Here is a 27,891-nt window from a genome sequence, read left to right on the forward strand (position 1 = left end):
ATTCGGGCCTTAGATTATGTGGTTTAGTTTCACTTTTTTCATTTTGAAACGTTTAAACAGGTTAAGTTTGTTAAACAGTTTAAATCTGTTTAATCGTTTCAAAATGAAAAAGTCTAGTAATTAATATAACACTTTATGCTGATAGAAAAAAAAATATTTTTATTTTATTTACTCTTTATTGACCATGTTAAAAATAATGTGGTGCAAAAGGCGGACTTAATGTTAAATAGCATTCAAGGTGTTATTGTATAAAATCAAGGTGTTATTGTAATAATTTTTATTGACAAAATATGTGAAGACAAGAATAAGCCAAATGTACCTTGTACGTTGTACCTACGCTGAATCATATTCTTATTTTTAACTCCCGGAAAAAACGACCTATATAAAAAACTAAACAGGTACCTAGAGGTTATTAATCTCTGAACATGTGTTTACTTTGAGCTTCTCACTAAAATAAGTTTGGTAGAAATGGGTTTAAACTAAAGTAAAGTACGGGTGCGGCCGTCGTATGGGTTCTCCCTTTTCAAAACTTTTTGTTGCTGACCCTTTAACGGTAAATTAAAGACAAAAACCAAAGTTTTAGGTTTATGTATATAAACTGCACAAATTTGATTTTGTTTGTTTGATTGTAATGTTTCAGATTTAGTGTTTTTTGAAGTCAACAATTAAAAGGTTGACTAAAATATTTATTGTTTTTTTTTATTTGTAAAATGAACTGTATTTTAAAAGTAGTCATGATTTTGTATGTATTTTTAGATTTTTTTACTTTGTCCGAGATCCCGTATCTCCTATTAAATTTAACAAGCATCGTTGCATCTTGATGAACTTTTTAATGGGGGCTCTTGTTTCGTATTCTACCCATTGTTTTTACTGAAGAGTAATGAAAGAATACATAAGCCTACTTTTCTATTTCTCAACGGCAACTGAATTGGGGAAAGAATTGAAATAGCTCAGGGTTGGCTTACGACCGCAAAGACGGGGATTTGCGAAATTTCGTGAGTATAGAGTTATCTTCTTTTATTTCCTAAATTTGGCGGGAAATCTTTAAGTGTTCAAGTTTAATAAATATAAAAAGAGTTATAACGTGCTATATCTAGTTTAAATTCTAGTGGAATCTTTTTTTAAAAAGAATACGTACTAAGTAGTTAATGAAACACAGCTATAAACAAAATTAATACCTGTCATCCTAATAATAACACTACCATTAAACTAAGATAGTATCTATTTGTTGGCGCCATTAACACAAAAACGAAATACACGTTCCTGAAAAATCTAGGTCTCTTATTAGTTTATTTATTTCACATATATTTATTTACGGCATTCACTTTGTAATAGAACTTGTCAACGAAGGACATCACTTCATAAAGAAATAAATAGAGTGTGACAAGAATAAAATTATTCTTAATGTGTATAACGAAGCAGCGATAATATATATATGCTAACTGGTAACACGATAATGACACAAAGCAGAAGTTATTTACGACATGCTCAATGTATACTTGAATGTAAATATCTTTTTCTTGGTACGTCACCTGAAGGTCAGATTTGTCCTGTCACACAATGATGTTGTAGTGTCTCTCGGCAAATTCTTTAAAGATTACTTCATCTGATCCAACTACAAGAATGTTGATAAATATTTGCCAGCAAAGTGCGATGCTTCCGCTAATACGACCTTCGCGGAATTATCTCTGTTGTGTTTTTTTTTTACAAATGACACAAGTCGTTAGGTAATGTCAGTGAAAATGCGAATTGGTTGTAGTAGTAGAATCAATCAACATCAACATATTTTAGTTCAGTCTACAGCAAAACAATATTTTTACGAGGAAACGGTTTAGCGATACAGAATTTGAATACTATCGCTTTTGGATGGCGTGTACAAAAATTATATCTTCTTATCCGATTGCCGGTTTGTTATCAAAACTATTTTTGAATGGTGTAAATATATCTCATTGATAACAATTTAAAATAAATATGTACAAATATGCTGACGGTACATCCGGAGCCAAATATATTCAATCAACAGGGTTTCTCTTGATTTTGTTTGTACTATATACAAACAGACAATTACACAAACATTTTAAACTAGAACAGATTATAAACTGTTTATATATTTGCCGGTCAGGAAACACACCTGGAATCCTCTGGGCGGTAGCCTCATTTGACGGCCAAAGGGCCACAGGGGACGTAATCAACGTTATAATATTTTTGACCTTGTTAGATAGATACTATGGTTGATAACGAATGTTCTTCCGAGTTGGATTTAATCTTAACAATGCCAATAACAATCTAATCAAGATGATCTGTAATAAACAAAGTTTTCCAGTTAATGGAAGACGGACGAACTTGTTAACGCGTAGTAGCTCGAGGAAACTAATACAGTTTCTTGCTAGTCTACATCTTGATTAACTTATGCAAGAACTGTGATGTGCTCGGACTGTCCTCTATTTACTGTTCCTGTTGATTACGTTTAACGTTATCGGGAATCGCGAGTATCGTAAATAAATTTTTTGCTATGTCTCTAGAGTGTATGCGAATTACTGAAATACTCGTAACTGAGAACGAAATATTGCTACAAGTGAAATTAATGTAGGCGAGGAGAGGAGACATATTCTAGTGAATCGAGGACTGCAAAGTATTCCAAATAATCCTATGTTATTAACAAATAGGTTATTAAAAATATTATTGGAAGCAGTTTAGAATAATAAAGATGTTCTGTTGTTAATTTCTTAGACAAACAGACATATATCGTCTAGCTTAAAGTAAATGAAACCATGTTATTTTTGGCAGATAATATTCGCTTTATCAGAATGAACGATTTTAATTTTTGCATAAATATGTGCATATAATGCCTTTTAAATTAAGTAATTATTAGATAATATTCAGATAAGGCTATTATGTTGTTTTACATACGTACGCTTACATACGCTTTGATTTCTCGAAATCAAAAGTGTCACGATAAAATTTGCTACGAAGAGGTTTTCCGGGAATGTACGAAGTCGTCAACTTACTCATAAGGTCCACTGGTAAGTAGGTATAACATGCCAATAATATCGGCCGGGGTATTTCTAGTTTTGGCTCCTATCGTATCAGTTGACCAGACAGTGGTTATATTATTTCAGTTAACTGAAACGCACCGTCCATCCTATCCTTTCACCGCTTGCATTGCATAATCCGTGAGTCCAATTGTTCTTGGCCCCGTTTCAGGAAAGATTAATGAATATGTACAAGCCTTGTATGAATATGCATGTTTATCATTTGAATGCAATTTTTAATAACATCACAACAATCAGGGCATACGCCGACCAATTAATAAGACATAGTAGAGTAATAATTGTGTATGCAAACAAAGGACGATTATTATGTTGTTTCCGACACAAATATGCCATGCTTGAATTGTTGCATTCGTTACGAAAACATGCTAATTGATCGTTGTCAATTGTAACAAGCTTGTATTTGTTCTTTTTTTGTGTTGAACAAAGTTGAAGTACTTTAGTGTCAAAATATCATCATTATCAACCCATTACTGTCCCACTGCTAGGCACGGGTCTCCTTTCAGAATGAGAAGGATTAGGCCATAGTCCACCGCGCTGGCCAAGTGCGTATTGGTAGACTTCACATACCTTTGAGATTTTTTTATAAATCTCTCAGGTATGCAGGTTTCCTCACGATGTTTTTCCTTCACCGTTTAAGCAAGTTATACGTACATAAATTTGAAAACCAGAGGTGCGTGGGATGCCTGGGATTTGAACTTCGGACCCCTCGATCAAGAGGCCGCGTTTCTTAACCGCTAGACTATCACGGCTTCAAAATATATAGACTTGAAATATTAATTTGTACATTTTTGAAAAAATTTACCACCCACACTTAGTGGCCTTTTAAACCACATCGTGCATAACTTTTAAATTCCTGCCCGACTTTTGAATGAAAGGTATAATGTAGGCCAAATCGTAAGTCTGTGGTTACTGTGAATGCTGGAGTTTTCATCTGCACATTTTGTTGTGCTTTCAACTGGAAGGTATGTTGGATTGCTAATGAAAAACAACTGTTATGTTCAGTGACGAGTATGAACAGGTAATTATAGAGCGAAACCGTTGTTACTTTATATTATCGCAATATAAGAAATTACCATGAAACGTTGTGTATTTATTATAAGATTTTTTTTAAATCTTAATTATGTAATTTTATATAGTGAAAGAATATGTGAAAATGTTAAAATCGTAATGGTATGGTTTTAAAAATTAAATACCTATTACCTACCTACATAATAATTTGTGGCCTACAAAGCCTCGGACCTTTGGTTTACTTCAAGAAATCTTAACTTAATCACAAAACGGCTTCATAATTTACCTTCCTAAGCGAATTCATTCGCAAATATCACAGTTCATCCAAAAATGGGCGATCTGATAATATTAGATTTGGCAGTCAAGCTGTGCGGACATACCGCAATCGCAAATATCACTGGGCCAGTAGAAAGTACCTAGCACATAAAAATACGCCATTTAGGCCTTGGAAGATAAAAGCAGCCGCGATCCTAACCTAACAGTACCCTTTCCCAAAGATAAATCTCTCTATCTCGGCCAACCGAAGGAGAAAAAATGAGGATACACATTATATTCTGCGTCGTGATTTCCACACATATCTTTATATAACAAAAACGTTGAACTGATTTCATAATAGCCTGTTTTATTCAAATTTGAATAATACAATACTGTTAGCAGACCAATTTATAATTTTCTCATTCTTGTTTTTTTTTTCACATTCATTTTACTCTTGTCAATTGTTTTATTAGTGCTTTTAAACTTGCAATTTACTTGCGTTTTATAAACATTACGTTTACATTTGGATATCTAAACTATTCGCTTGCATAGATCATTATTATTATATTTTCATGAATAATGTTACGCTATTATTTATTTTGCTCCAGCTCTTTGGCTTAGCCGAGTCTCTTAAGCCTGCAATAAGTTTAAATTTATGCTCTGAATGCCTGAGATGAGTACTTGAGTTAAGACGTAATTTTATTTATTTATATTTCACGAGTTAATAAAACTGCTTCGTTTATTTACTCGTTTCTCATGAACAAAAAAGAAAATTAATGCCACAATTCACCTCTAGTGGCTCCCATGAGGCGGCGATAATTGAAGCAATTCTTTGTAAAAATTAATGTTGGCAAAGAAGATTTTTTCGTTACACCAGACAATACGCATGGCATTATTACTATTACAGTAACTTGTCTTGGGAAGAATGCCAACACAATTATTGTATAATACATTACTATTTATTCGAAGCTTATAATGTTGAAATGTAAAGCGTAGCACATTCCTGCGGTAGGTATAATTAATTATTTGAAAGAAAATGCGTGCTGATTATGAAATCCCATTTCTCCTGCGGTTATGTAACCAGCATAATATGTCGGTGGCAGTAAATGGGTCCGGCCCTTTGAAAGTGGGCTATATTATTAATAGCCTGGCATACATTAGCGGGCCTATTAGGCCGATGGACCGTCGTTAAACGTCCAATAATGATGGATTCTATTGTTAGGTTGCTCTATTTTACAGAAAATCGAAGGGTATATTAAACCGTGTTTAAAAACGTTTCGACATTTTTATATTGTTTTTTTTTATGAACCGGTACAGGCAGCATTGTTCGCGTAAACTTACGTTACGTTCCAGGAATTCGCTTCTTCGGCTAAGATTTAAAATGTTTACTAAATTAAAAAAAAAAAACAGATTACGTCGCCCTATGTATCGTAATGTATCTTTACGTAAAAGTCCTGACAAAATGGAGCTAGTTGTTTCCAAGATTAAGATTAGTCTTCACGGGATACACCTAAAGCAGACAGACGAACCAGATAAAAATCATGTAATTATGAATTTCGAAACAGGCAGTTGTTTTAAAATTCTACTCAATTTTATTTATGTGGAAATAATTTTTCTCAGAAACGGTTTAAGGTATTTGCGGAAAGAACTGCCTGCGAACAATAGCCTAAATTCTCATTGAAGTGTGCGATAGAAATTAAATTAAATCGGCGAAGATTTTTTCTTTACCCCTTTGTTCATTTAAATGGTGGGAAATATTTACCTCAGCATAAAATAAGACAAAAAATTAAATGCAACTTTTTTATTTCTGTCACTGGGTTGTTACACTTCGCTGTTACACTTTAAATACTGTATGATTAATATGTCAATTTTCGCAATCATTTTTGTGAGATTGTAAGTGTTGCTGCAATTCTTTCTGCAATACGAATAAATTGCGCGTAACCTTTACGATTAGCATGTTGGCGGGCATTAGCATAATGTATTGTATGTTTTGCATTAAAGACGCGAGTAGGAGAAACGTAGGACCTTTGTTTCCAGGATACGGGTATTATGTATGTAATCGCGCGTCCGCCTTGCGGCTACCGTCGCTCGTCTGTTGGTTCAAGTGGAAAAAACGCCTCTGCCTTTGTGTATTTTTATTGTACCTAATACCTAACGTGCCTACCACAGAAAACGTTTAGTTTAAACAAACATACGAGATAAATGTTTTGGAACACCGGTTCGCGTGGAAGGGTATTTTAAATATAATAGATTTTCTACAATCATGTAATGATCACGTCGAGTTCAATTACCTTAAAACTGCGTAAGTTTTTGCCATTTCATATTTAACTTTTGCTTTGCTTTTATGGAATGTACGTAAAAATAACGTGTTAAGATAAAAAGATTACGTAGACAAGGCAGCGAGATGTGCCGCGGTGATAAATCGTCTTCGTTTTTATCACATTTTAATACTTTATATGGCGATGACGTTGTCCCCGTTTTATTTTTTACTATTTGGTTATGGTTTACCCACACATGCCTTCGCGGAATCGGCTTGTGCTAGGAAAAGTTTTATCCGTATCGTAATCGTGTCTTATCGCGTCGCATCGTCTGTACACAGTTGACGCGAATGACGTAGTTAACCCGTCGACTAATATTGATCGATAAGATTGCTTATACTGATCAACTCGACCCTATTCCACGTTGATATATGTGGGGACACTCTTTCGAACCGCAAATATCTATTAACCTTGCCCAATTAAAAACAAGTGACGTCTCTGAATATATTTAAAGTTGTCACGGAAACAGGTAGCGGTAGCCTGTCTCGTCCTATCGTTATCGCAATAAGTTAAACATACAAGGTGTTTTGTTTTAAAGTAAATACGCAGAATGTTTTTGTTTTTAAATACGTTTTTGTTGATACTAAAAAACAAGAACAAAATTAAGGTTTGGGTTTTCGCTGCTATTTCATTTGGTTTGTGTCAACTGTCAACAAGTTTGGAATTTGTTCTATTTTGTTTACTTAATTTTTGGCTTACCTTTGCGTTAACTTCTAACTTAGTTAAAATTTATCTATTTGTATTATTTATCTGTTATGAAAGTTTTGAACCATTATAATATTTTTATTACTATCTACATTTTTTTATACTTTTCTATGGTTTTACAATTGATTTCAAACATATGCGTGTCCAAGCCAAGCGGCCGTTAGAATATGTGACGAGCTCCCCTCGACTTTCTTATTTTATGCAACCATAACACAATCCTATGCGGATCTGGCTGCGGAACTGAAACTAAATACAACGCAGGGAAAGTGAATTAATAGGGGAAAGTCTCGAAGGATTCTCGTTCGCTCTCCTTTATTTGCCAACGACACGTCAATGTCATCTAGTGTAGGTGTCTTATCTATACCTCTAACAGGTATTAATTGGTGATTGAAATCTTTTCACGGGATAATATTGGTACAACCATGTTACTCGTAAGATTCTATTTCAAAAGCTGAATCTGGGACGAAATATGAAATTCAAGGGTAGACAATGCTGCTCACTCACGCTATCATTTTCAGTATAGATGAAAGGAAGTATTATGTATGAGGAATTCTGACATTACTTCAAGTTGTATGTAATTAGCGGCCCGAGCGTCAGGTTTCATTATTATCGACACACGGATTCGCTTGTTTAATTTCAATTGTCTCTGAACAGTTGACATTATAATATATCCAGGTTGAAATTCGTCTTTGTATTTCACTGAATAGCACTATTATTTCATTCATTCGCAGTACCATTTCAAATAATTTGTTCTTGGTATCGCCACCCTTGGATAGATGTCCTTAATTAAATAACCACCTCTAATGCGTTTCGCCAGTGAACAGTTCGTTCCATAGATGATGAAATTGCAAATAGAACTTTGCAGCTTGAATTAAATGATTGGTCGTTGCAGGATCGTTCTTGATATAGATTTATGATCCATTTTTCAATGAATCTCGGAGGATCTTCCATATAACTCGTTGTGTCAATCATCGCGTCTTGTTGGGGATCGTTATGGTTTATATTACGATTTCATATAAACTGTAACGCTACAAGAGTTTCAAACTGCTACACAATTTGTTTAACAACTGCTTATGTAGTAAAATATACACATGATTATATGACATTTCAAAATAATTGAATTCAAAGTGAATTCAAATCTATATCAATCTAACGTTGTGATCCCATTAAGCTAAATATCAATCCTTAATATAGAAATAGATAATAAAATTTTATGATCAGAAATAATAGAGATTACGGTATTACAGTAATGACCGTAGATCATGTCATAACGTCTACTTAATGGAAAGTATGACTGAATTATGACGTAACATCTAAATCTTCAGGTCACACTTTTACTACTCCACAATTGTTAATAATGACGGGCATGTACTCAGAAGTTACGTTCGGTCGTCGTTTACAACATACTTGATTGTGATATCTAAAATAAACGTAGCAAAATGCTCTTGTATGATCTTTCACGAAAGTTTTGAATTTAGAAACTTAACGATTGCACACGCAGTTTTGCGATTACTGTCTCTATTACTAAAATTGTTACGCTTCGTCAGTTCGAACATCGGTCTTTCATCGTTATCTGCATGTTGCGCATTAAACAAATTGAGATACAATCAATCTATGTATTCATTTCGTTCATTTTTTAAAACGATGTAACCGCTAGCGCTCTTAGCTTTCGGTTAATTACGTGAAGCTTATGAAGTCGTGTCTTGTTTTTTATTTGGGATTGTGGTAATATAACGGTTAGAGCAGCAGTAGTCTATTTATACTTCTTAATGTTAATCTCCGCATAACCGACGTGAGCTCGCGTCGCATTCAAATGACTTCTGCCACAACAAACAGTGATGCTCGTGGTGTCGCCTGGCACGAGACATCACCGTTGAGCTATTTAAATAACGTTCGAATACCTGACGACAATACCGAATGTAGAACGACACGCGAATTGAAGTCTTCCGATAGCTACATCTAAGAGGTCTTTCGTTGTGTCTAGACGAGATAAAACAAACTCAATTACACCTCATAGACAGCAAGTCAAATGGGAAACTACGTCGATAACGGACCGTAAACAATGATATTAGTAGTAGTATTGAGGCTTTAAATTTGTCACATCGATATTTTTTTCTCGTAGATAAAGTAACTTTCAGAAATGACGTTGCGTCAACCACATTCACTTTATCGGTGAAAGGTTCAATTATATACAAATACATTTATACGGAGATAAGTAACCAATTGTGCTTGAAGAAAGTTTGATGTTGTGGTGAAAACGACGTCCTGTATTTTAGTGCTTGTGTACAACCGTGAGATTTTTCACCTTTGCAATTGTTAACACTGAAGAGCTTTCTTTGACATAAGTTTTCGCAGTGCGCCTATATCAAACCTCAACTATTCGTTCATTTCTCCTTACTCCCGTATAATAGGTCTGCTTGCTTTGTTGATTTTTCTCTCCTTGCATGTCGTTCTGTGAAGTTTTTCATTACGAAGATGAAACAGCATAAGTATTCCTATTCAAACATTCTTCTGCCTAATTTCAACCTGCTTCCCCTGTAGCTTAAAGAAATAAGTTAGCGCGAGTATAAGTAAAGAGTTTTCATGAAAATAGGTTTTAATTGTGCTATACTTATTTAAGTCAAACCAATATTGTGACTTATAACGAATTTATCAACAGGAGATATTCTCGTTCCTTTTCTTGAGATTTCTTGCAACTTGTAGAAATGGCCCGTCTAGAAACTTATCTACTTACCTGGTTCTGGTTTAAAGTAAAAACCTGTCTAGACGACGTGATATACACTTGCCTCTCAATCACAGAATATTTCTAACTGGTACGGGAACTCTACACTTGATATTTGTCTTGTCAACCGTCTCCTTTGTCTCGGAGTTCCTTTGGCAATTCTTTGTGATGTCTGTACATATTTAAACACGTTTAATACGAGATTGTTTTAATATTTGTTCATAAATAAAATACTTTAACCTAACCGTCGCTGCTACGTTTGAAATGTAAGAACAGTATAATACTTTTAAGCGTTTAATGTGATTTATATCTTGAATCACTGCCATGATTCCTTTAATTAAAACGTTCAGGTGGATGAGTACGGGCTTTATAGGCAAATGCGTCGCTTTTCGTGTATACGTTAGGATATGAGATATTGTTTTCACTTAAGTGAATAAAGTGGGTGGCTTTTTCTGTTATTATTTCATAGTCTAGACAAGGAAGACCGGTATGTTGTCCCTAGGGGGAATAGGTTGCCGACCGCAAATGATGTTAGCGCGTCGCTGCCAGAGCGTGGCGGCTGCGGGCGGCCGTATTGTGCCGGCTTGAGGTTTAGATATGATTTATTATGTTTACTGGCTTTTGTCCGCCACTTGCGAATCTTCGCTACCGTCGATTATTTTATATAAAATTGTATATTGTGTAATATCTTATTGTGCTGACAAGATGACGTTGCAATATCGTCTTTAATATTGTTATGATGTTTTAAGCAGAGCTTAGCGGCGGTCTATCAATCTAAATTTAATGACAGATGAATTAAAATTTAAGACGGTTTGATTAAGAAATGATATTCATAATTACACGCAAATAATATTATAGTTGAGAATTCTATATGACATGTAATTAAGAAGGATTCATTCGTACTCTATAATTTCAAGTTACGTAGGTTACGTCGATGTAAAGATATGCACGCATGGGTTGCGTAAGTGGTAGCCTTGCAGTTGCATGTCCGCTTAGACATTAGGCATTTACGTGCGCATAAGTAGGTGCCTACAGAGTCATGATTTCATTAATCCTTGACTAACCTTATGTGATACATGTACGCGGTCCACTTTCTAAGTCACCCTCGCCTCGGGGCGTGTTACACATTGGAGCTTTGACGCATTAGACCGACTATTGCAATATTCAGTACATTCGCTGATTGCATTAGTAGGATTTTTTCGAGGTTCAAGTCCCGAGGTACATAGGTTAATATGTAGTACATATAACACTTTAAAAAAATCACGGGATTTTTTAAAGTTATGTGTGTTTTAGTAATTAATTAAACACTTGCTATAACAATGAAAGAAAACATTATAAGGAAACCTACATGAAAAATATTAAACAAGTTCTTAAATATTTGTGATTTATAAGAATTCTTAATTGACTCTCTTTCACTTTGAGACCCCCGCCTAGTTGTTGGATCGATGGCAGTACCTACTTTACTTTTCAGTACAGCATCTGATTGGATTAGCAAGAAAGGCTTGTTATAAATCTTTTAAAGCTTATTCAAGTTAAACAATGCCTAAAGATGAATTTAGATATAATGAAATGAGATTCGTTAGCATTGTGCGTTACGTAATTCGAAGTCTAGATCTCACTAGTTCTGGTGAATTCTCATCTATTGTGCCTGCAGACGTTCGGCTGAACAATTGCACGCTCCAATTTAGATTCATTAATTGTGTCATAACGAGAAACTCATAATAATATCACGATTTCATTCAATACACTAATGATACTTTTTATAAAGCGATTTTATAGGAGTTTCTTTGAATAGGAGCATATTGAAAGGCTTTGGAAATTGTTTTTCATTGTTGCGTTTTTGAGGTTTACTTATTGTCGAATATGTGACCTAATTTTATGGTACGTTGTGGCTTAATAAAAAGTAACCGATAAAGCCCTTTCAGATTTTCCACACGTTTATCTACAAACATGGTTTATCGTTTATCAGTCGGAAAATCATTGTACTTATTTACGACATGAGAGCGTAATGACGTCACACGATGCGTCACGTCTACCGTGCTAATGCGAATGACGTTAAAGATCAACATATGACTCGATAAGGTGAACCAGTTCTATGTGCGTAGCATTCCCATTTAAATTACTCGGGAGATCGTAAGCTTTTCTGAGGATGAAAGCCAAGTGAAGTCGAGCAGAGGTATTAGCGGATACCGACGCAAGACAATCTAAATAGGAATCGAACATTCCGACCGTAAGCGTAGATCAGCGTGCTTTGTGGTTTACCTTGTCGCCTTTGTGGCCGGGACCAATATGGGGAATGCCTGCTCATGTAGAAATACCGTACGGAAAGCGGGTTGATCACGTATTTGCGAGTGGGCCGTTCGATTGACTTTCGTTCTTTATTTTATGTACTCTCGGCGTTTTTCAATTCGCTTTGTAATTCTTACAAATTGGTTTTGTTTTATTCCAGACTTTTTGTCTGGATACAATCGAAAAAATTGCCAAAGCTAACCAAATTCAATGATGACGATTATAGATACCCAGATGCAACTCTGATTTTTCAATTTGTTTTGTATTAGGAAAGCAGCGCAAGGAAAACTTCACGCCTGAGAGTTCTAAAAAAGATAATCAACGATGTCTGAAGTCTACAAATTAGCAATTTGCCAGTGCGGCGGACTACGGCCTAAAGTGTCACTTTGATAGAGCATCCGTGCCCAGCAATGGGACTATAATAAAGTGACATCAATCGAATATTTTTATCATATTACGATGTCTTGGGTTAATTTCCATTTATAAATATATGATGATGTGATATAATATGATAGGTAAATATGACAATGCATGTGTTTTTAACTTTTTACTGAACATTTGTTTCTTTCTTTACAGCAACTCAAAGATGAACTCGGTGAGGTGGTCGCCGAGTTGGAGGCCCTCGACGGCCAGGAAGAATGCAAGCAAAACAGCAAAGCCAAACAGATGAGCATAGGCAGGAAGAAGTTCAATATGGACCCCAAGAAAGGTAAGAAAAACTTTAATTGCAAATATTTTTAGTACGTGTTACTTAAAGGTTTTTACAATAACAATAAAAGCACACTTGTAACTCAGAAGGAGTATCATTACGAAATTCTGATACGAAAAATCCGAAGAATTCGCTTGGAATATGACTTTGCTTTCTGAGAAATGTTCTCACAAGTATAGTATAGAATCCTACAAATGTATTGCACACAATGTGATATGAAAGAGTGACGTTACCTGATCCGTTCTCATTGCGATAGCGTTTAGTTGACGCGGCAGGTGCAGCGTTCCCACGGTGGTTTGACCACTCGACATACACGGCAAATCGGCCTATTCCTGAACCTACACCTGTCCTATGAGCGTTGTTCTTGGAATCCCACCTATAACTGTCCAACCGCTCGCAATAAATCCTAAAATAAATTAGGTTTTATATCTAACATGTTCATATCGAAGCAGGTGCAACGTTACATAGTGACAAAACTAAAAGTAGTTTAATCGGATAGATAAAACTGTATGATAAGGTAATTCGTGGAATTAAGTATTTTTAACAGCGTTATAGTTAATTAATTTTTAATTTATAGAGAGAACAAAGTTAAGTAACCTCACGTGCAGTCGGAAGTTTGATAGATGACCGATAATGGTTTTTCATGGTCGCCTCCACGGTTCGGAGGGCAGGTTGTGTCGGTGATCCCGGTTATTATCGTTGGATAGTAATAATTATAGTCGTCGGAAGTCTTATGGGCGGTTTGAATATATTCGACACCGGTTGTTTAACTAATCAGTACCTAATTCCACCCATTGGAAAAGCATAGTGAAGTATGCTCTAGGGCTCTAGGCTGCAGTCACAAGTGAGACAGTTCAGCTAGTGGGACTTAAGAAAATACTTCAACGTAGATAATATCGCATAGTGTATAATTATGAAGCATCTCAGTTTCAACATGCCATCGTACAATAACGCTCTAATCATGACATATCATTTTGATCTCTGATCGATTACCGCGCTCTCGTAACAGCGATCTTTATACGCGACACATTTACACAGGCGAGATGGATTGTACAATTCTTGTCAACAATGAATGTTAAAGTAGGTTAGTGTGCTTTTAGCAACAATAGCGCTTTTGTAGGGAGTGACTCGAGCGGACTTGTTATTTGCCTGCTAACATAACAAAAGTCCGGCTGTCGTCCTTTGAAAGCTTCAAGAGTTTTTGTCAATGCAAGGACATCATTACCCCCACAGTAAAGTCACGCAAGTATAGTTTACAACAACACTCTACTCCATGTTTTTGTTATTGGAACTTTCCAAGAATTTCAAATGTTTTATATAAACTAGACTTAATTAATTATTGCTAGCCGCCCGTCGCACTGTTCGAAATTCGCACATAAGGCCAAGAAGATTTAGGTTTGCTAAGCTATGATTAAAAGCAATAACCCGTTTTTTGACATGGACTATTACATTAATCATTTTTGATATTTGTCTATCGTGAAATTAAGTGTATGAACACTAATTACGTAAATAATAAATGATTTATTTTGTTTAACATATTTGTAACATAAAGTATGCATAAATTTTATCTTTCTACACTTCTTCTCAATATGAACCATGATTATGCCAAAAATCACAGTCCTCCACGCGAGCAATGTACTTAAAAACGGGTACAATTTTATCTTCACGAATTAATATATAGATTGGCGTTAGTTTGTAAAAACCTATTACTGGAATGTCCACTCTACATCCAGTTATGAATGAGCGGTGGTCCGCTGTGGTTTAGATTAAGTAGTATCCCGTAACGGTACAAAATACTCAGCTTGGCGCATAAATTATAAATTAACTGAAGAAAATGTGGGTGGATAAAAGGCACGTGGCTATTTAATTAATTCCTAGAACCATCACACTCTGAATATAGAACCATTTGCAATGTGAACAGGTTGACAAACACATCTGTAACACTTACTTGTATATATTCCACTAACGAAAGTATAACTATGCTTAGAAAATTCTTTTAGTCTACGTAAAGACACACTTATGTGTATGCGTCAGTTTGCTAAAATTTAAATGACTGATCTAAAAGTTGCTGTATGCGCTTGGCAACATAATTATTCATAGCCGGTACAGGTCATGGACTTAATCCGCAGCTCCGTTTTGAAAACACACTTTTCTTTGCTGTGTCTGCTTAAGCGTTTGACTGACAAACCTTTTCTCATATGCGGGTCATGGTAAGACTGGAATTTGACCTCTCTTTATAATGAAGTCTTCTGACACGTCGTGCCATCTGAAATCTTAGAATACAAGCATCAACTCAAATCTCAAAGAAATGAATGTACTCCGCAACGGTGGAGAAGGCTTTAACAACCTCTTCAAAGACAGATTTCAAATGTCAGTTGAAGAAAACAAAACTAGTTTGCCCGATGAACTTTCTTTATACGTGTTACCGTGTTTATATTTACCCACATAATCTTAAGCTTTATTTTCCTTATACATCAAGGAAAACATGATTTTGTTTAATATGGAAATTCCATAATCTTAATAAATTCGCGTTTTTGATGAAAGAGAAAACCCGAGAGGATCCGGTGTCTGACGCCAGTTCTCTACTAAGCACTTGTATTAGACTACTCCTTTACGCGGAATATAATTTTTTAAAGTACTTTCTGGGTAAATTTACGTAGCGACGCTAGAGCGCGAAGATTACATTTTTTGCTTTAGCCTTTTATTCCTTGTACCCGAGAAAAGCGACGTCATTACGTGATGACAAAAAATATCTTTAGACCCGACATAATTCCTTGGTTGGAAACAGTGGGAAGGATATCACCAAATTTTGAGTTTCTTTTTCCCTTTTTAACTTTTTTGATCACTGAAGTACTTATTTAGATATTGTCACTAACGTTTTCGATCAATAAATCTAAATCCTATTTGTCCGGATGGGTCAGGTCAGGATAAATTTTGGACAAAACTAAATGCATTCAAGAATCTATAATTCTGGAACACACACATTGTTTCATTAAAAGCTTTGTTTACGTTATTTATAAAAAATAAGGTGCGAAATTCCTTAGATAATAATAATTGGTACTGTGATGTCATACCATAAATAGCATAGCTTTATTGCACGTTCTAATTCCATCCTTTGCATATGCAATGATCATGCATAATTCAAATAAAATGTCGTGCAGCACGTGAGGTCTCCTTTCCCGGGGGAAATAATTTGATGTGTCGCTGAAGAAAATTATTCTTGATTTTTAATATATTTTTTAGTTATAATACTAGTTTTCTTTTTATATCACCACCCATAATGTTTAATGTTACTTTCTTGGAAGTTATTTTAAGTTTCCCAAGTAACCTTAAAGCCTTAAATAAGTTAAGATACTCATCCGGTATACAAGTTACCTAAGCGTTGTGAAGTAAATTTTGCAGTAAAGAATGTGTACGCTTACGTTGTAATTGCTACCTACTTGCTTCAGATACATTTATCATCGTTAATATTGCGCATCAAGGTTATTAAAATCACGGCCTGTGTATACGATACGGAATTCTTGCAGTCCATTTAAGTCAATTTAGTTATGAAGCTGAGTAGTGGTCGTAAACAGAGTCAATCTCTTTGTTATTGTATACATTCCGTACGTCATTTGTCCCTGCAGCCTTTTTTCCGTTCTTTCCAGTGGCAAGGCAATTTGCCATTATGCTATCTTCAATTCTGCATGCATCAGGATTGCACCCATTAGCTAGGTTATAAAGGCAACTACAACGAGACCGGGCCTTTTACCTATCCTTTCCCCGCCAGCATGAAGGATTTATTCTTTTTTCCTGATGACCACAGAGCAATGACTCTGTAAATATTATTGAGATGAAATTTAATAAAACGAAGCTCTCGTTACGGGATAAAAGAACGATCAATTCGACAATCTGCCAATATATTCGGAATACATTTGAAATTGATGGTCCTGTCAGTCGTATTCTGAAATCTGGCAACCCACGCTTTTCACTTTAGAAAAATGATGCTGAGCGTCGGCGGGTGACGTCAGAGAAAAGCCTGTGGGAAGGAGCGTGTGACGTCAACAGAAAGTTGCGCACGAAAGGTTCGCCCTGAATGTCCTTGAAAATTTTGCCGCTAATTGATGTTGATATAATGTGCCCCGATTGGGTGTAGAGATAATCTAAGTTATTTACTTAGTAAAGGATTCGCTTAACTGCAGTATAATCCATTTATTGCTTGTATTTCCACTATGTAAACATACTTCCTCTAACTTACATTTTAAGCTGTTGTATACAGCAATAAAAACCGCAATACATTTAACCGCAAAAATATACCTTTTATTTGGCGTAAATTAAACGTGTAAACCTACAAACCTAAGAACATTGTGTTTCTTGTTTTCCAGAAAATCCACAAAAGATAATACTTTCTCAGATAATAAGTTCTTTGTGACGTTATTTAGAACACTGTTTACTGATAAACAAACTTTTGTACCTGAAATATGGAACAATAAGCCTTCGTCATAGAAAAGTCAATAATCCTTTGTCTTAGTACTAAAACTTTGAATAAGAAGTTCTTATCTAATTACTACAACTCGAATATCATGTGCTGTCTTTTGTACAAAGAGTGACGTGTGACACAAAGGTAAAGTTTATGCAGATATGCCGTGCTTGTTATTGTTATTATTTCATGAACTAGAAGTAGCACTACCAGCTAGGCTGCAAGTACATTACTTGGTAGTGAGAGAGCATTGCTGCTCATGGACATCTGAAAACAATGAAATGTAATGAAATATATTTATTGTGCCTGCAAAGGCACTTTAATGCTTCGGAGTCCCTCAGGTCGGCGACAGATGTGTTCTTATTCCTGTGGACTAAATTGAAACGCTTGGTGTCTTTGCCTTACAACACTCTTTAAACCAAACAGCAGCGCTTAACTTCGCAGATATAATACAGACATAATATTTGATGTTATGTTATATTTAAATGGCGTAACGTTAACTCGTTGTTTTGTGTAACGATCGGTGTGAATGGATGGCAGTGAATAGATAGTTTTAGGTGGGTTACTCAATCGCAGCAGACGGATAACAATAGCAAGTGCGCCCATTGTGATGGCAGCTATCGTCGATCAGAAGTTATATTCACGTTCATATCGACCTCCGATTCGAAAAGGTGAAAAATCTTTCGTATGTTTAAATTTGTGTTGTTATGTAACAGGGTATGTTATCAGGTTTAATTCGAAGTTGTAGTTCCGGGACCAGAATAGGGCTACGGTATCCCCTGCCTGTCGTAATAGGCAACTAAAAGGGGGCTTCCGGGGTTGCGGGCGGCAACAGTGGAAGGTTTGAAGTATTTGAAGGTTTCCCCCTCGATAATAAAAAAATAAAAGGTTTAATTCGACCACCGATTAAAAAGTTAACTTGGTAGTGTTAATGTTAACTTGGCATGTTATTATTAAAGGTATACGACATGTACTTGAAATAATTTAACATACATAGAGGTTTTTTTTATGTTATTTTCGTATGAAGTACTCCGTGTATGTACAAGACTACAAGTACATACCGTGTTAGCGTAACCAATACTAATATATAAATATATCTATACATATGTAAATCACGTATCAATGTGCTACTTCACATTAATCTCCGTAACTACTAGGCCAATTTCAGCGTAAAAGATAGGAGACTTTTGGATCCAATAGGTGGTGCAAGATCTAAAATATTTTCCATGGTAGAAATATAGCTCTATATACTATCCACTATAATACTTAAAACCAGTACGAAACTACTAACAAGGGTATTTTTAAAATAAAATTCAACGACCTTAATCATACAAAAAACTTTGTCTACATGATATAATGACGGTATTTAGTAATGGATCGAGAATTTCGTTTTTTGAGCTTCCCAATGAATACGTCTAAACTGTCTGTTGCTACTGCAATCGGGTTTTTCTTTAGTAAACATTTTTTGTCATTCGCAGCGACTAATGCAAATACGTTGTCAACCGCGACATGTTTTTATGGACTCTAGAAAGGGGAAAAAGGTTAACGGAGTCGTTAGAGTTATCTAGCTTCAGCCGTCATCTACGTAATATCTTCTCTGATGTCGGTAAACAACAAGTTTTTGCTAATTTGTAACATTTAAAGGAAATAGTGATCGTCGGGTACGGTCGGTACTTAAATCATTTTCCAATTTTCTATTTATACAAAATAGCATCGTAACGTTACGTTCTAGCGTAACTGTTTCCAGAAATCAGATATGTTACAAAATTAGTCTGAATGGCGCGTTTAGAAAATTATACCTTTAAAATCTTTTGACAAACAAAAAGATAACTAAATTGTTTACCTATATCTACTAATACATATATGCTTCGAATAACCTAAATTATTGCGTAGGTAGGCAAAGAGCGGTGTTAGCGAAAAGAAGATTTCACTTAATGTGCTTTGAAGTTCAATCCGAATCGATAAACAGATAAGAAGATCCCAAAAAAAACTTAGTGTTTTTTTTATGTTTCAAGTAAAAATTGCGAGGCCAAACAAGTTTTACAATGTACCGCTATTATAGTCAGTTGCTAAACTTTTATAACTAATTAATTGAATTTTGTAATTTCCTGGTGTTTTTGTCAATTTTAGTTCGTATTATATAATACAAGGTGGTAAAAACTCAAATTATACAAAAATCAACCAATGTATACAGATTATTAACCAATTATAAAAAAACTAGCTGACCCGGCGAACGTTGTGTTGCCATATACATAGAAAAATGTTAATGGTGAGCAAATCTTATCACTTAGTGGTATGAAAAATAGATAGTAGCCGATTCTCAGACCTACTGAAAATGCATATAAAATTTGGTGAAAATCGGTGAAGCCGTTTGGGAAGAGTACGGTAACTAACATTGTGACAGGAGAATTTTATATATAAAAAAAATACATCCCAGATAAATTATCCGCCAAAAATGTTTTCCTCCTTACCATACATCGATATGAATCGATGTTTAAGTGGTTCTATAAAAGTTTTATTCCACGCAACTTTGTTCACTTGATCCTAAGATACATACATTATAATAGTGGTCAATGACCTACGCTAATTATGAGTCATATAGGTCACGATTCTTATTTAGCCGCCAATTTTAAAATTTTAAGATATTACACGGAAATGTTAGTTCCTTAAATGTATTGATATTAATCGATGTTCTGGGGGTTACGACCATCTCTTAAAACAATATTATTTTAATCATACTTTTACTTTTTTTTACAGGAAATTTAACTTTTTAAGTAAAATATGACAATTTCAGTTGGTTTTATACAATGGATAAGCGAAAAATGAATAAGGGTTTAAGTTTGTTCAACTGTGTATAACGGAATATTTTACTGTTTTAAGGAGGAAATAGAACTTTCCTGAACTATGGTGGTTTTTAAAAGATGACGGTAGGCCCCCTGATGTTTATAATGGAATGATAATGACGTATATTGGAATGCACATCGTTACGTGTGCCCACTGCCGGCCTTGCGTGCAAGGTCGATCGGGGGGTGGCGACGGTTACGGGGTCATTAACCGTCGGCGGGTAACAGTTTGTATCGGCTACCTACATCGGTATTTGCGTCTCGTCGGCTCCCTTAGGTCCGAACCTATTTGTACTCTGATCTACGTTCGTATTTACCCAATTGATGAATGTTTAGTTTTATAGATTGCTTTGGAATTTTAAAACCTTTCTAGATTTTTATGTTTATTTTGCACTAGATTCCGCCGGTGGTTCAGTGTGGACATTGTATATTGCGTGGTCATGCATTAAGTAAAGGCAGGACCTTAACTATGTCACATTCATTATGTAGGTTACAATGTTAATTTTGGTCCCAATTTCTAGAGATTTAAAATTTTTACGCTGGGTTTCTAAATTAATTAGTAAAGAAAAGTAGCCTAAATAACACTCTAGAAAGTCCTCTTAATTAAGCTGCTGACAAAATTGGTTCAGCTTTTAGGACAAACATAATTTAAATATTTGTAGTGAATTAACCACAGACCTGGGGTACTGGTCTGTGGAACTAACATTATGCATTTTCGTTACTAAACTTAGGAGTTTAAGTAAAAGCTTTTATTTCCAAATTACAGACACACTTTTAAATTTATTTACAAGTGTAGAGTCTTCATAATACTTCAGGATCCAAGTTAAAATATAGAAGACTTGGTTAAGGTTCAAATTCGTGTCTTGTTTTATGGGATCTAAGATTTACTTAAGAAAGTTTATATCGAACTAAATATACACACATCTCACAAGCTTCCGTCCGGGACTTCCTTTGTACAGTACCTTCTCTGCATATATGTACCTACATGTGATTGAATTTGTGTGCAAGGTCGACCGCGGGGTAGTGACGGGTACAGGGTCATTAAACGGAAGGAAGGGGGAGGGGGATTCAATGCCCGGCTAGCCAGACATGTACATGATGAATTTAAATTTATTCTGAGTGTTTGTGTGTCCATGGCACCCACGACACAGGGAATTCTAGGTCTGGGCTATTAGTGTAGAAATAGGATGAAAGCCATTAGATAAAATTTGTATAGAACACCCAAATAGGTATTGGAATTTTCTCTCTGGTCCACTAAATCCTATTAGCTGGCTAGTAGTAGGTACTATTTTATCAAAAGTAAATTTTGTATAATATAATCAAATAGGTATTATGACTACATTGATATTTGCTCTCCGGTTCCCTAAATCCAATACCTAACTATTCATGTACTATTTTTTATCTAAAGTAGTTGTGATACTTACGAATACAGCATTTATCCTTTTATGGACAAGTTTTATACGTCTACAATTTGATTCAGACTGAAAAGCCTACGCGAAGTTTTAATATCGTAAAAAGGTTTAGTTTCAACTTGGAACATTTTAAGAGAGCGTCTCTTATTTATCTTATTTTTAAAGTAAGTTGTAGTATATTATATTTTGTGAACATGTCATTTACGTAAGTTAGTTTTATTAAAACTATTTGATTCGTAAGTTTACACTTTGTTTGTTGTTTCTCTGCGGGGATTGTGTTATTCTTTACATGATTAAAGCATCATACCATTGCAATTTGATACAGTACTACGACTCCAAGTCTATGTAAGTAAGTTTGCTTATCACGGACATACAAGAGTGAAAGTAAAATACTGATATTCCTCTTCGATCCACTTGTAGAGAAAATAAAAAACGGTACATTACGGTACTGTACAGAGCATACTATGGAATTCATTATTTTTTTTATGTGCCATGGTGGAACACAAATCTCTCCTTATAAAGGGGGAAACCGGGCAGTACGTTCTTTCTTAGTTTCTTCATTACCTATTTTCATATAAGAAAAAATCTTTTCCAGGTATCGAATACCTATACGAGAACGGATTACTTCAAAGGACACCGGAGGACGTGGCGCAGTTTCTTCACAAAGGCGAGGGGTTGAGTAAAACGGCGATAGGCGACTACCTCGGCGAGCGATCAGAGTTCAACGAGGCGGTGTTGAGGGCTTTCGTCGAGCTACACGACTTCACCGACCTGATACTCGTGCAGGCACTTAGGTGAGCGATACTGATATTGCTAATGTGTTATAAATATTTGTGTTATGTGATAGTAACGGTGCTATTCTGTAAGGTCGCTCTATAATCTCGAACGCTGAAACCAGGCTTAATCTATATTTAATATTATAAAAAGGTAAAGTTTGTAACTTTGATTGTTTGTTTGTAAGGGCTAATCTTCGGAAATACAGAACCGATCATCAAAATTCTTTCACAATCAAAAAGCTAAGCTTTAGGAGTGCTATAGGCTATATTTTATTATGTATGGATAAAAAACGGGCGAAACCGCGGGTACTGGTAGTTATAATTTAAATTCGTATTTTTTCTATGGAAGTGGAATTGCATTTTTGACTGGACACAAGATGAACGGATTTGTGCGAGGAATTCTGAAATTGTATATGCATTCTGCATCTTGACTGTCGAGTTTTCTAAACACGAATGTGTTTGTGTTCATTTGTGACTTCTCAGACCAATCCACGTTTTGATGTATCAAGATTAGAATTCGCGTTGTAATTTTAAAGAATATCACTGCTACTTGCTAAATCATTTGGCTTTAGCAATCCACATGGTTAGATTAGGCTTCAAATAGAACAGAGATCCTGTTCAGTCAAATGCGTGCGATGCTATCACTGAGAATTAATTAGGAACGCCTCATAACGTCTGTTTGAACGCTTTATATACAGACAAGTATAGACATATATTTGTCTCGTAATGAGAATTGCAATACTGACGGCTTACTCGTATTAAACTTAGACAAGTTCAGTCGTAAGCAATTAAATGTTTATTATATTTAGTTAGGTAATAATTGCAAGTAGGTAGTGGTATTCGTAAATAATCGCTTTGTATCCTTCATTGCCATGACCAAAAACAAAACCAGGCCAGTCTATGTCACAAAATTTAGACAATTCCAACGACATGTCATTTATTAAAAGTCATTTGGGCTGCAGGATGTGCTAAAAGTGAGTCATACATACATTTTCTCGAAAAATATCCTCCGCAATAAAAATAATGTTCCTATGAAAAGTCACGAAAAATCCCAGCGTTAGACAGTGCGCCAACAGTAATGCGCTGAATCTATTATTTTTAAAGCAGCTAACATGAGTCAGCGTCTGTCCACAGTACCAAAACTAGGTTTAAATCTAATAAAACCAAACCTCGTCACACTTTAAATCCGAGTGCAGCAATAGAATTGCTGCTGCTTAGGTAAATAACATATGGCAATGGTGCGGTCTTTTTGAAGAAAAAAATCTTCATGTGCCACATGTAATACACCTCATTCGTCCTCTTAATACACCACTCATTCATTTCCTCTCACAGTGAGAACAGGGATTTAGACTTTAGTCATAAACATAGTCAAAATTTAACCTGGGCGCCTTTTGATCCTCCGATTGACTTGTTTCCAAGTTTCAAACCTTCAATACGAATTTAGAATTGAATAGATCAAAGATTAACCGATAACTCCATCTATTCGATAGTCGATATTCGTCTATCTAAGAATCGGTTATATACGTTCTTGTTTTCATTTATATCTCTTACGTGCGATTTGCTACTATCGTGTCGTGGACTACTTCTAATTTTAATAACAGTAGACGCATAAAACAATCATGGCACAGATATCATAAGTGTTACGTGTCTGACGATAAGTCTATTATTCTATTTATCTGCCTTGCGTACATTATACATAGTAGAAAACGTCGTACAAAGTAACTTTGTCCAGTTCTACTACTCATTCATTTCAAAAGCAAATAGAGAAAACTAGAATAGAAGAAACTATAAAGCCGCGTGAAAGTAGAACTTAGTAAGGGTGTAGCAGAAAATTCTATCTGTAAATGTACTTATTAGTATAGAAACTTTGTAAGGACTTAGGTTTAAAGGTGGTAGAACGTTTTGTGGTTCGACTTTGTTGGCACCACCGCCACACCTATTTCTGCCTAACAACGGCAGTGTTAAGCATTGCTGTGTTCTGGTTTGAAGGGGTGGTAAGGGACTCATACTTTTTCGAAGCGTTCCAGCTTAGCCCACAGGGGTAGCGGCGCATCTGTGGGCGACCTCAGATAGTAATATCTGATCTGGGTTTGATTAAAGATGTCCATGGGCGGCTATAGCCACTTACCATCAGGTGGACTGCATGATCGTCTGCTACTCCTATATTTGAAAAAAAAACTTTACAAACTATAGCCAGTCTTTATTGATATTGCATCATTTGTGGATACCAACTACATCACTCCAAAGCATCGTGTACAAAGGCCTTGCGGTTAATTATTAGCGAGTAATTCCATTAATTAACATTCGAATGTACAACAATAATATTTAATCGTTTTATTTGTTAAAATGATAATTGTACGGCTCGTTCGCACATCGATGTTTTACGGATCGTGATTTAAGATTCATTAAGAGCTCGTAACCTCCTATGAGCACGTTCGCATACTATGATATTTTTTTCTGAAAAAAAAATAGGAATGAATGCTAACAAATACGAATTCGCCAGGATGAATTATCATAATTAATGCTATTATACATTTCTATGGGGGAGTAGGACAATCGTGGGGAGCATTCTACAGATAAAATGATAAATGCATTTAAAATTTATATTTAACTTCAAATGTTGTGAATTAATGTAAGAGTCATCATTCTGATATATAGTCATTTATAAATATTTTGTATCCTACATGTCCCACGGTTTTAGTTTAAATTACTTTTCGTTACTTTTTATCTTCAAAAAAATATTATTTGCCTGTCGGCGCGCTGTGTTTCCCCTTTGATAAGGAAGTTTATAAATGGGACAAAAATACATATTTGAATTATTTAAATATTTCCCCGCCTCAGATATTTTTTGTACCTATTCAATTGTGCTAAATTATATTATTTTATTTATTATGTATTATTAGAATATTTCCGGGAAGTTTTAGACGAAATATTAATTAAAGGTATATAACGTAAAACCCATTATACTGTATTTAACTAAATTAATATTAAAAGTATAATTCTCGCGAGGTAGCTCGTAAAGTAACTGTTAATTGCAAAAACTCATATCTATGGATAAACATATGTCTATGTCACTTTAGTTGCTTGGGTGATCATCGGTGACTTGCTATTAGTGACAATTGATCACTTGGTTTATCTTAAGAAACTTCGATTACAGAACAAAAATATCAATGATTTATAAAAATAATTTCATACGATCCATCAGATTTAAGAATAGGCGTAAAATCCCAAACGTTGTAACAATATATCAAGAAGAGGAAAATGTGTACGAATGCAATTGTGTGATGGATAAATCTGCGTTATTCCTGGGTTAACGACGTTGTTTGTACCTGTCGGCCGATCTGATTTTATGTGTTTGTTTGTCACAATCTATATATAGCTTTGCACTGTACGATGTACTTTGTACTCGTACATACTGGATTACGTTAATAGTGATGTTGCATAAGTATATTGAAGTTGAATTGTGAAGCTTCTTACATTCATAGATCAACTACAGGATGCTGTATGTTGTGAATGTCACACAAACAAAGAAAAGTCAGGAAAAGCTTAGAAGCAAAATAGACTCTTGGAAGTCGATGGGTGTCAGACAGTTAGGTAATAAAATTGTGATAACCGATCTACCATGTAGGTAGACAATACACGTCATATATGAATAAACATAATCAATTATGACATACGGTTAGGTAAAGTGTTTATTAAAGGAGAATGCCCATTCTTGGTACTGATTTTTCTCATGCGTCAAAATAAAAGTAATATTAAAATTATTTTTTGATTTTTTTACATAATTGGTCGATCAGAATAGTTTCTTTGAACAGGAGATTCCATTTAAGATAAAATAAGACGAAATGTTGATTGTTGTTCTTAAAAATTAAAATGGCGGTATTTTATACCCGGAATTCATTATTTTAGGGTTTTAGGATTATTTTAGGTTTTTTTACCTACTACTTTTAAAAGTAAATGGAATATGTTAATCGAACTACATTATAGGTACCTACTATCAGTTAAAACCGACCTTCCATCTATCGTCGGATATTTTCGATTTTGAGGTTATGTAACATTTCGGTAAATAACTTCAGAACCCGGGTGCTGATCTAAAAAATAATTATTGGTGGTAGTATCTGGTTAATTATATATCGTCCACAACAAGTTTCAATTTGATGCAACTCTGGACGGCGGTCCATACTTTCATGGGCATTGTCCTTTAATACGAATTCATGGAAATAACCAAAAAGGGTAATCAGTTTTGATGTAACACATGTGAAAAATTCAACACCACATGATAGCTCTTAAGGATGTTATTGTAAACGGTTTAATGTTCGTTTCCCGTCACACAAATGTACAACAGACACTCATTACGTGGCAGGCGATGCACTTGATTATCTCACACTAAACACGAAACCTTGTAACATATTCTCTGCTATGGCTTATTAAATAATGGTTGTGAAAATGTTAGATGTCTTATAAAATACAATTTTTATTAGTCGTAAAACATTTCGCAAGTTAATTTAAGAAATACCAATCTATGTACGTAAATTTTTAAATAAACTTTCTGTGAATTAGAAAATCAGGTCGTTTTAGTGAATTTCGTCGAGCGGGGACATTTTATCCAAGCAGGACTCCTTTTTGCAACTTTGGGTTAAAATATTATGCGCAATGTTTTTTATAAGATAGACGTAGTAAGGGAGAAAACAGGTCTGACCTGACAGTCATCACTTGCTTATAGACATTTGCAATCAACTGCAATTAGGTTTGAAGAGTTGCTTTCCCCAACACATTTATATAAAAAAGCTTTTAAAGTAATCACAACATTTTGCAATTTCAGACAATTCCTGTGGAGTTTTCGGTTGCCCGGCGAAGCGCAGAAGATAGACCGGATGATGGAGTGCTTCGCGCAGCGCTACTGTCAGCTCAATCCGGACATATTCACGAACGCGGACACGTGCTACGTGCTCAGCTTCGCGATCATCATGCTCAACACGTCACTACACAACCCCAGCGTGAAGGACAAGCCCACGCCGGAGCAGTTCGTCGCTATGAACCGCGGGATCAACAACGGCGGCGATCTGCCTCAGGAGTTGCTCTTGGTGAGTACGTCACTAGGTGGATGTTTTCAGGTGCAACGTACTCAGCTTCGCGATAATCAGGATCAAAACGTCACTACATACCCCCAGCGTGAAGGACAAGCCCAAGCCGGAGCAGTTCGTCGCTATGAACCGCGGGATCAACAACGGCGGTGATTTGCCTCAGGAGTTGCTCTTGGTAAGTACATTGTCGCCAGGTGAAAGAGCATAGGACTATTTGCAGTTAAAGGGTAATGGTAGTAGTCTAGGAGGTGGCAGAAC

General features: G+C 35.4%; 1 protein-coding gene across 5 annotated transcripts in view; it reads left to right on the plus strand.

The window, feature by feature from the left end:
- Window positions 1–27,891, plus strand: part of step (cytohesin steppke) — a 55,084-nt gene that overhangs the window by 18,766 nt on the left and 8,427 nt on the right. For all 5 annotated transcript variants that reach the window (XM_073075807.1, XM_073075805.1, XM_073075803.1 and 2 more), the window contains 3 exons: window positions 12,927–13,059; window positions 22,369–22,567; window positions 27,372–27,633. In XM_073075807.1, coding sequence (XP_072931908.1) covers window positions 12,927–13,059; window positions 22,369–22,567; window positions 27,372–27,633 — 594 coding nt within the window. The remainder of the gene's footprint in view (window positions 1–12,926; window positions 13,060–22,368; window positions 22,568–27,371; window positions 27,634–27,891) is intronic.

Source organism: Epargyreus clarus, unplaced genomic scaffold, assembly GCF_041222505.1.
Source record: "Epargyreus clarus isolate Ecla_fem2 unplaced genomic scaffold, WU_Ecla_fem_2.2 ptg000008l, whole genome shotgun sequence".
Classification (NCBI taxonomy): domain Eukaryota; kingdom Metazoa; phylum Arthropoda; class Insecta; order Lepidoptera; family Hesperiidae; genus Epargyreus; species Epargyreus clarus.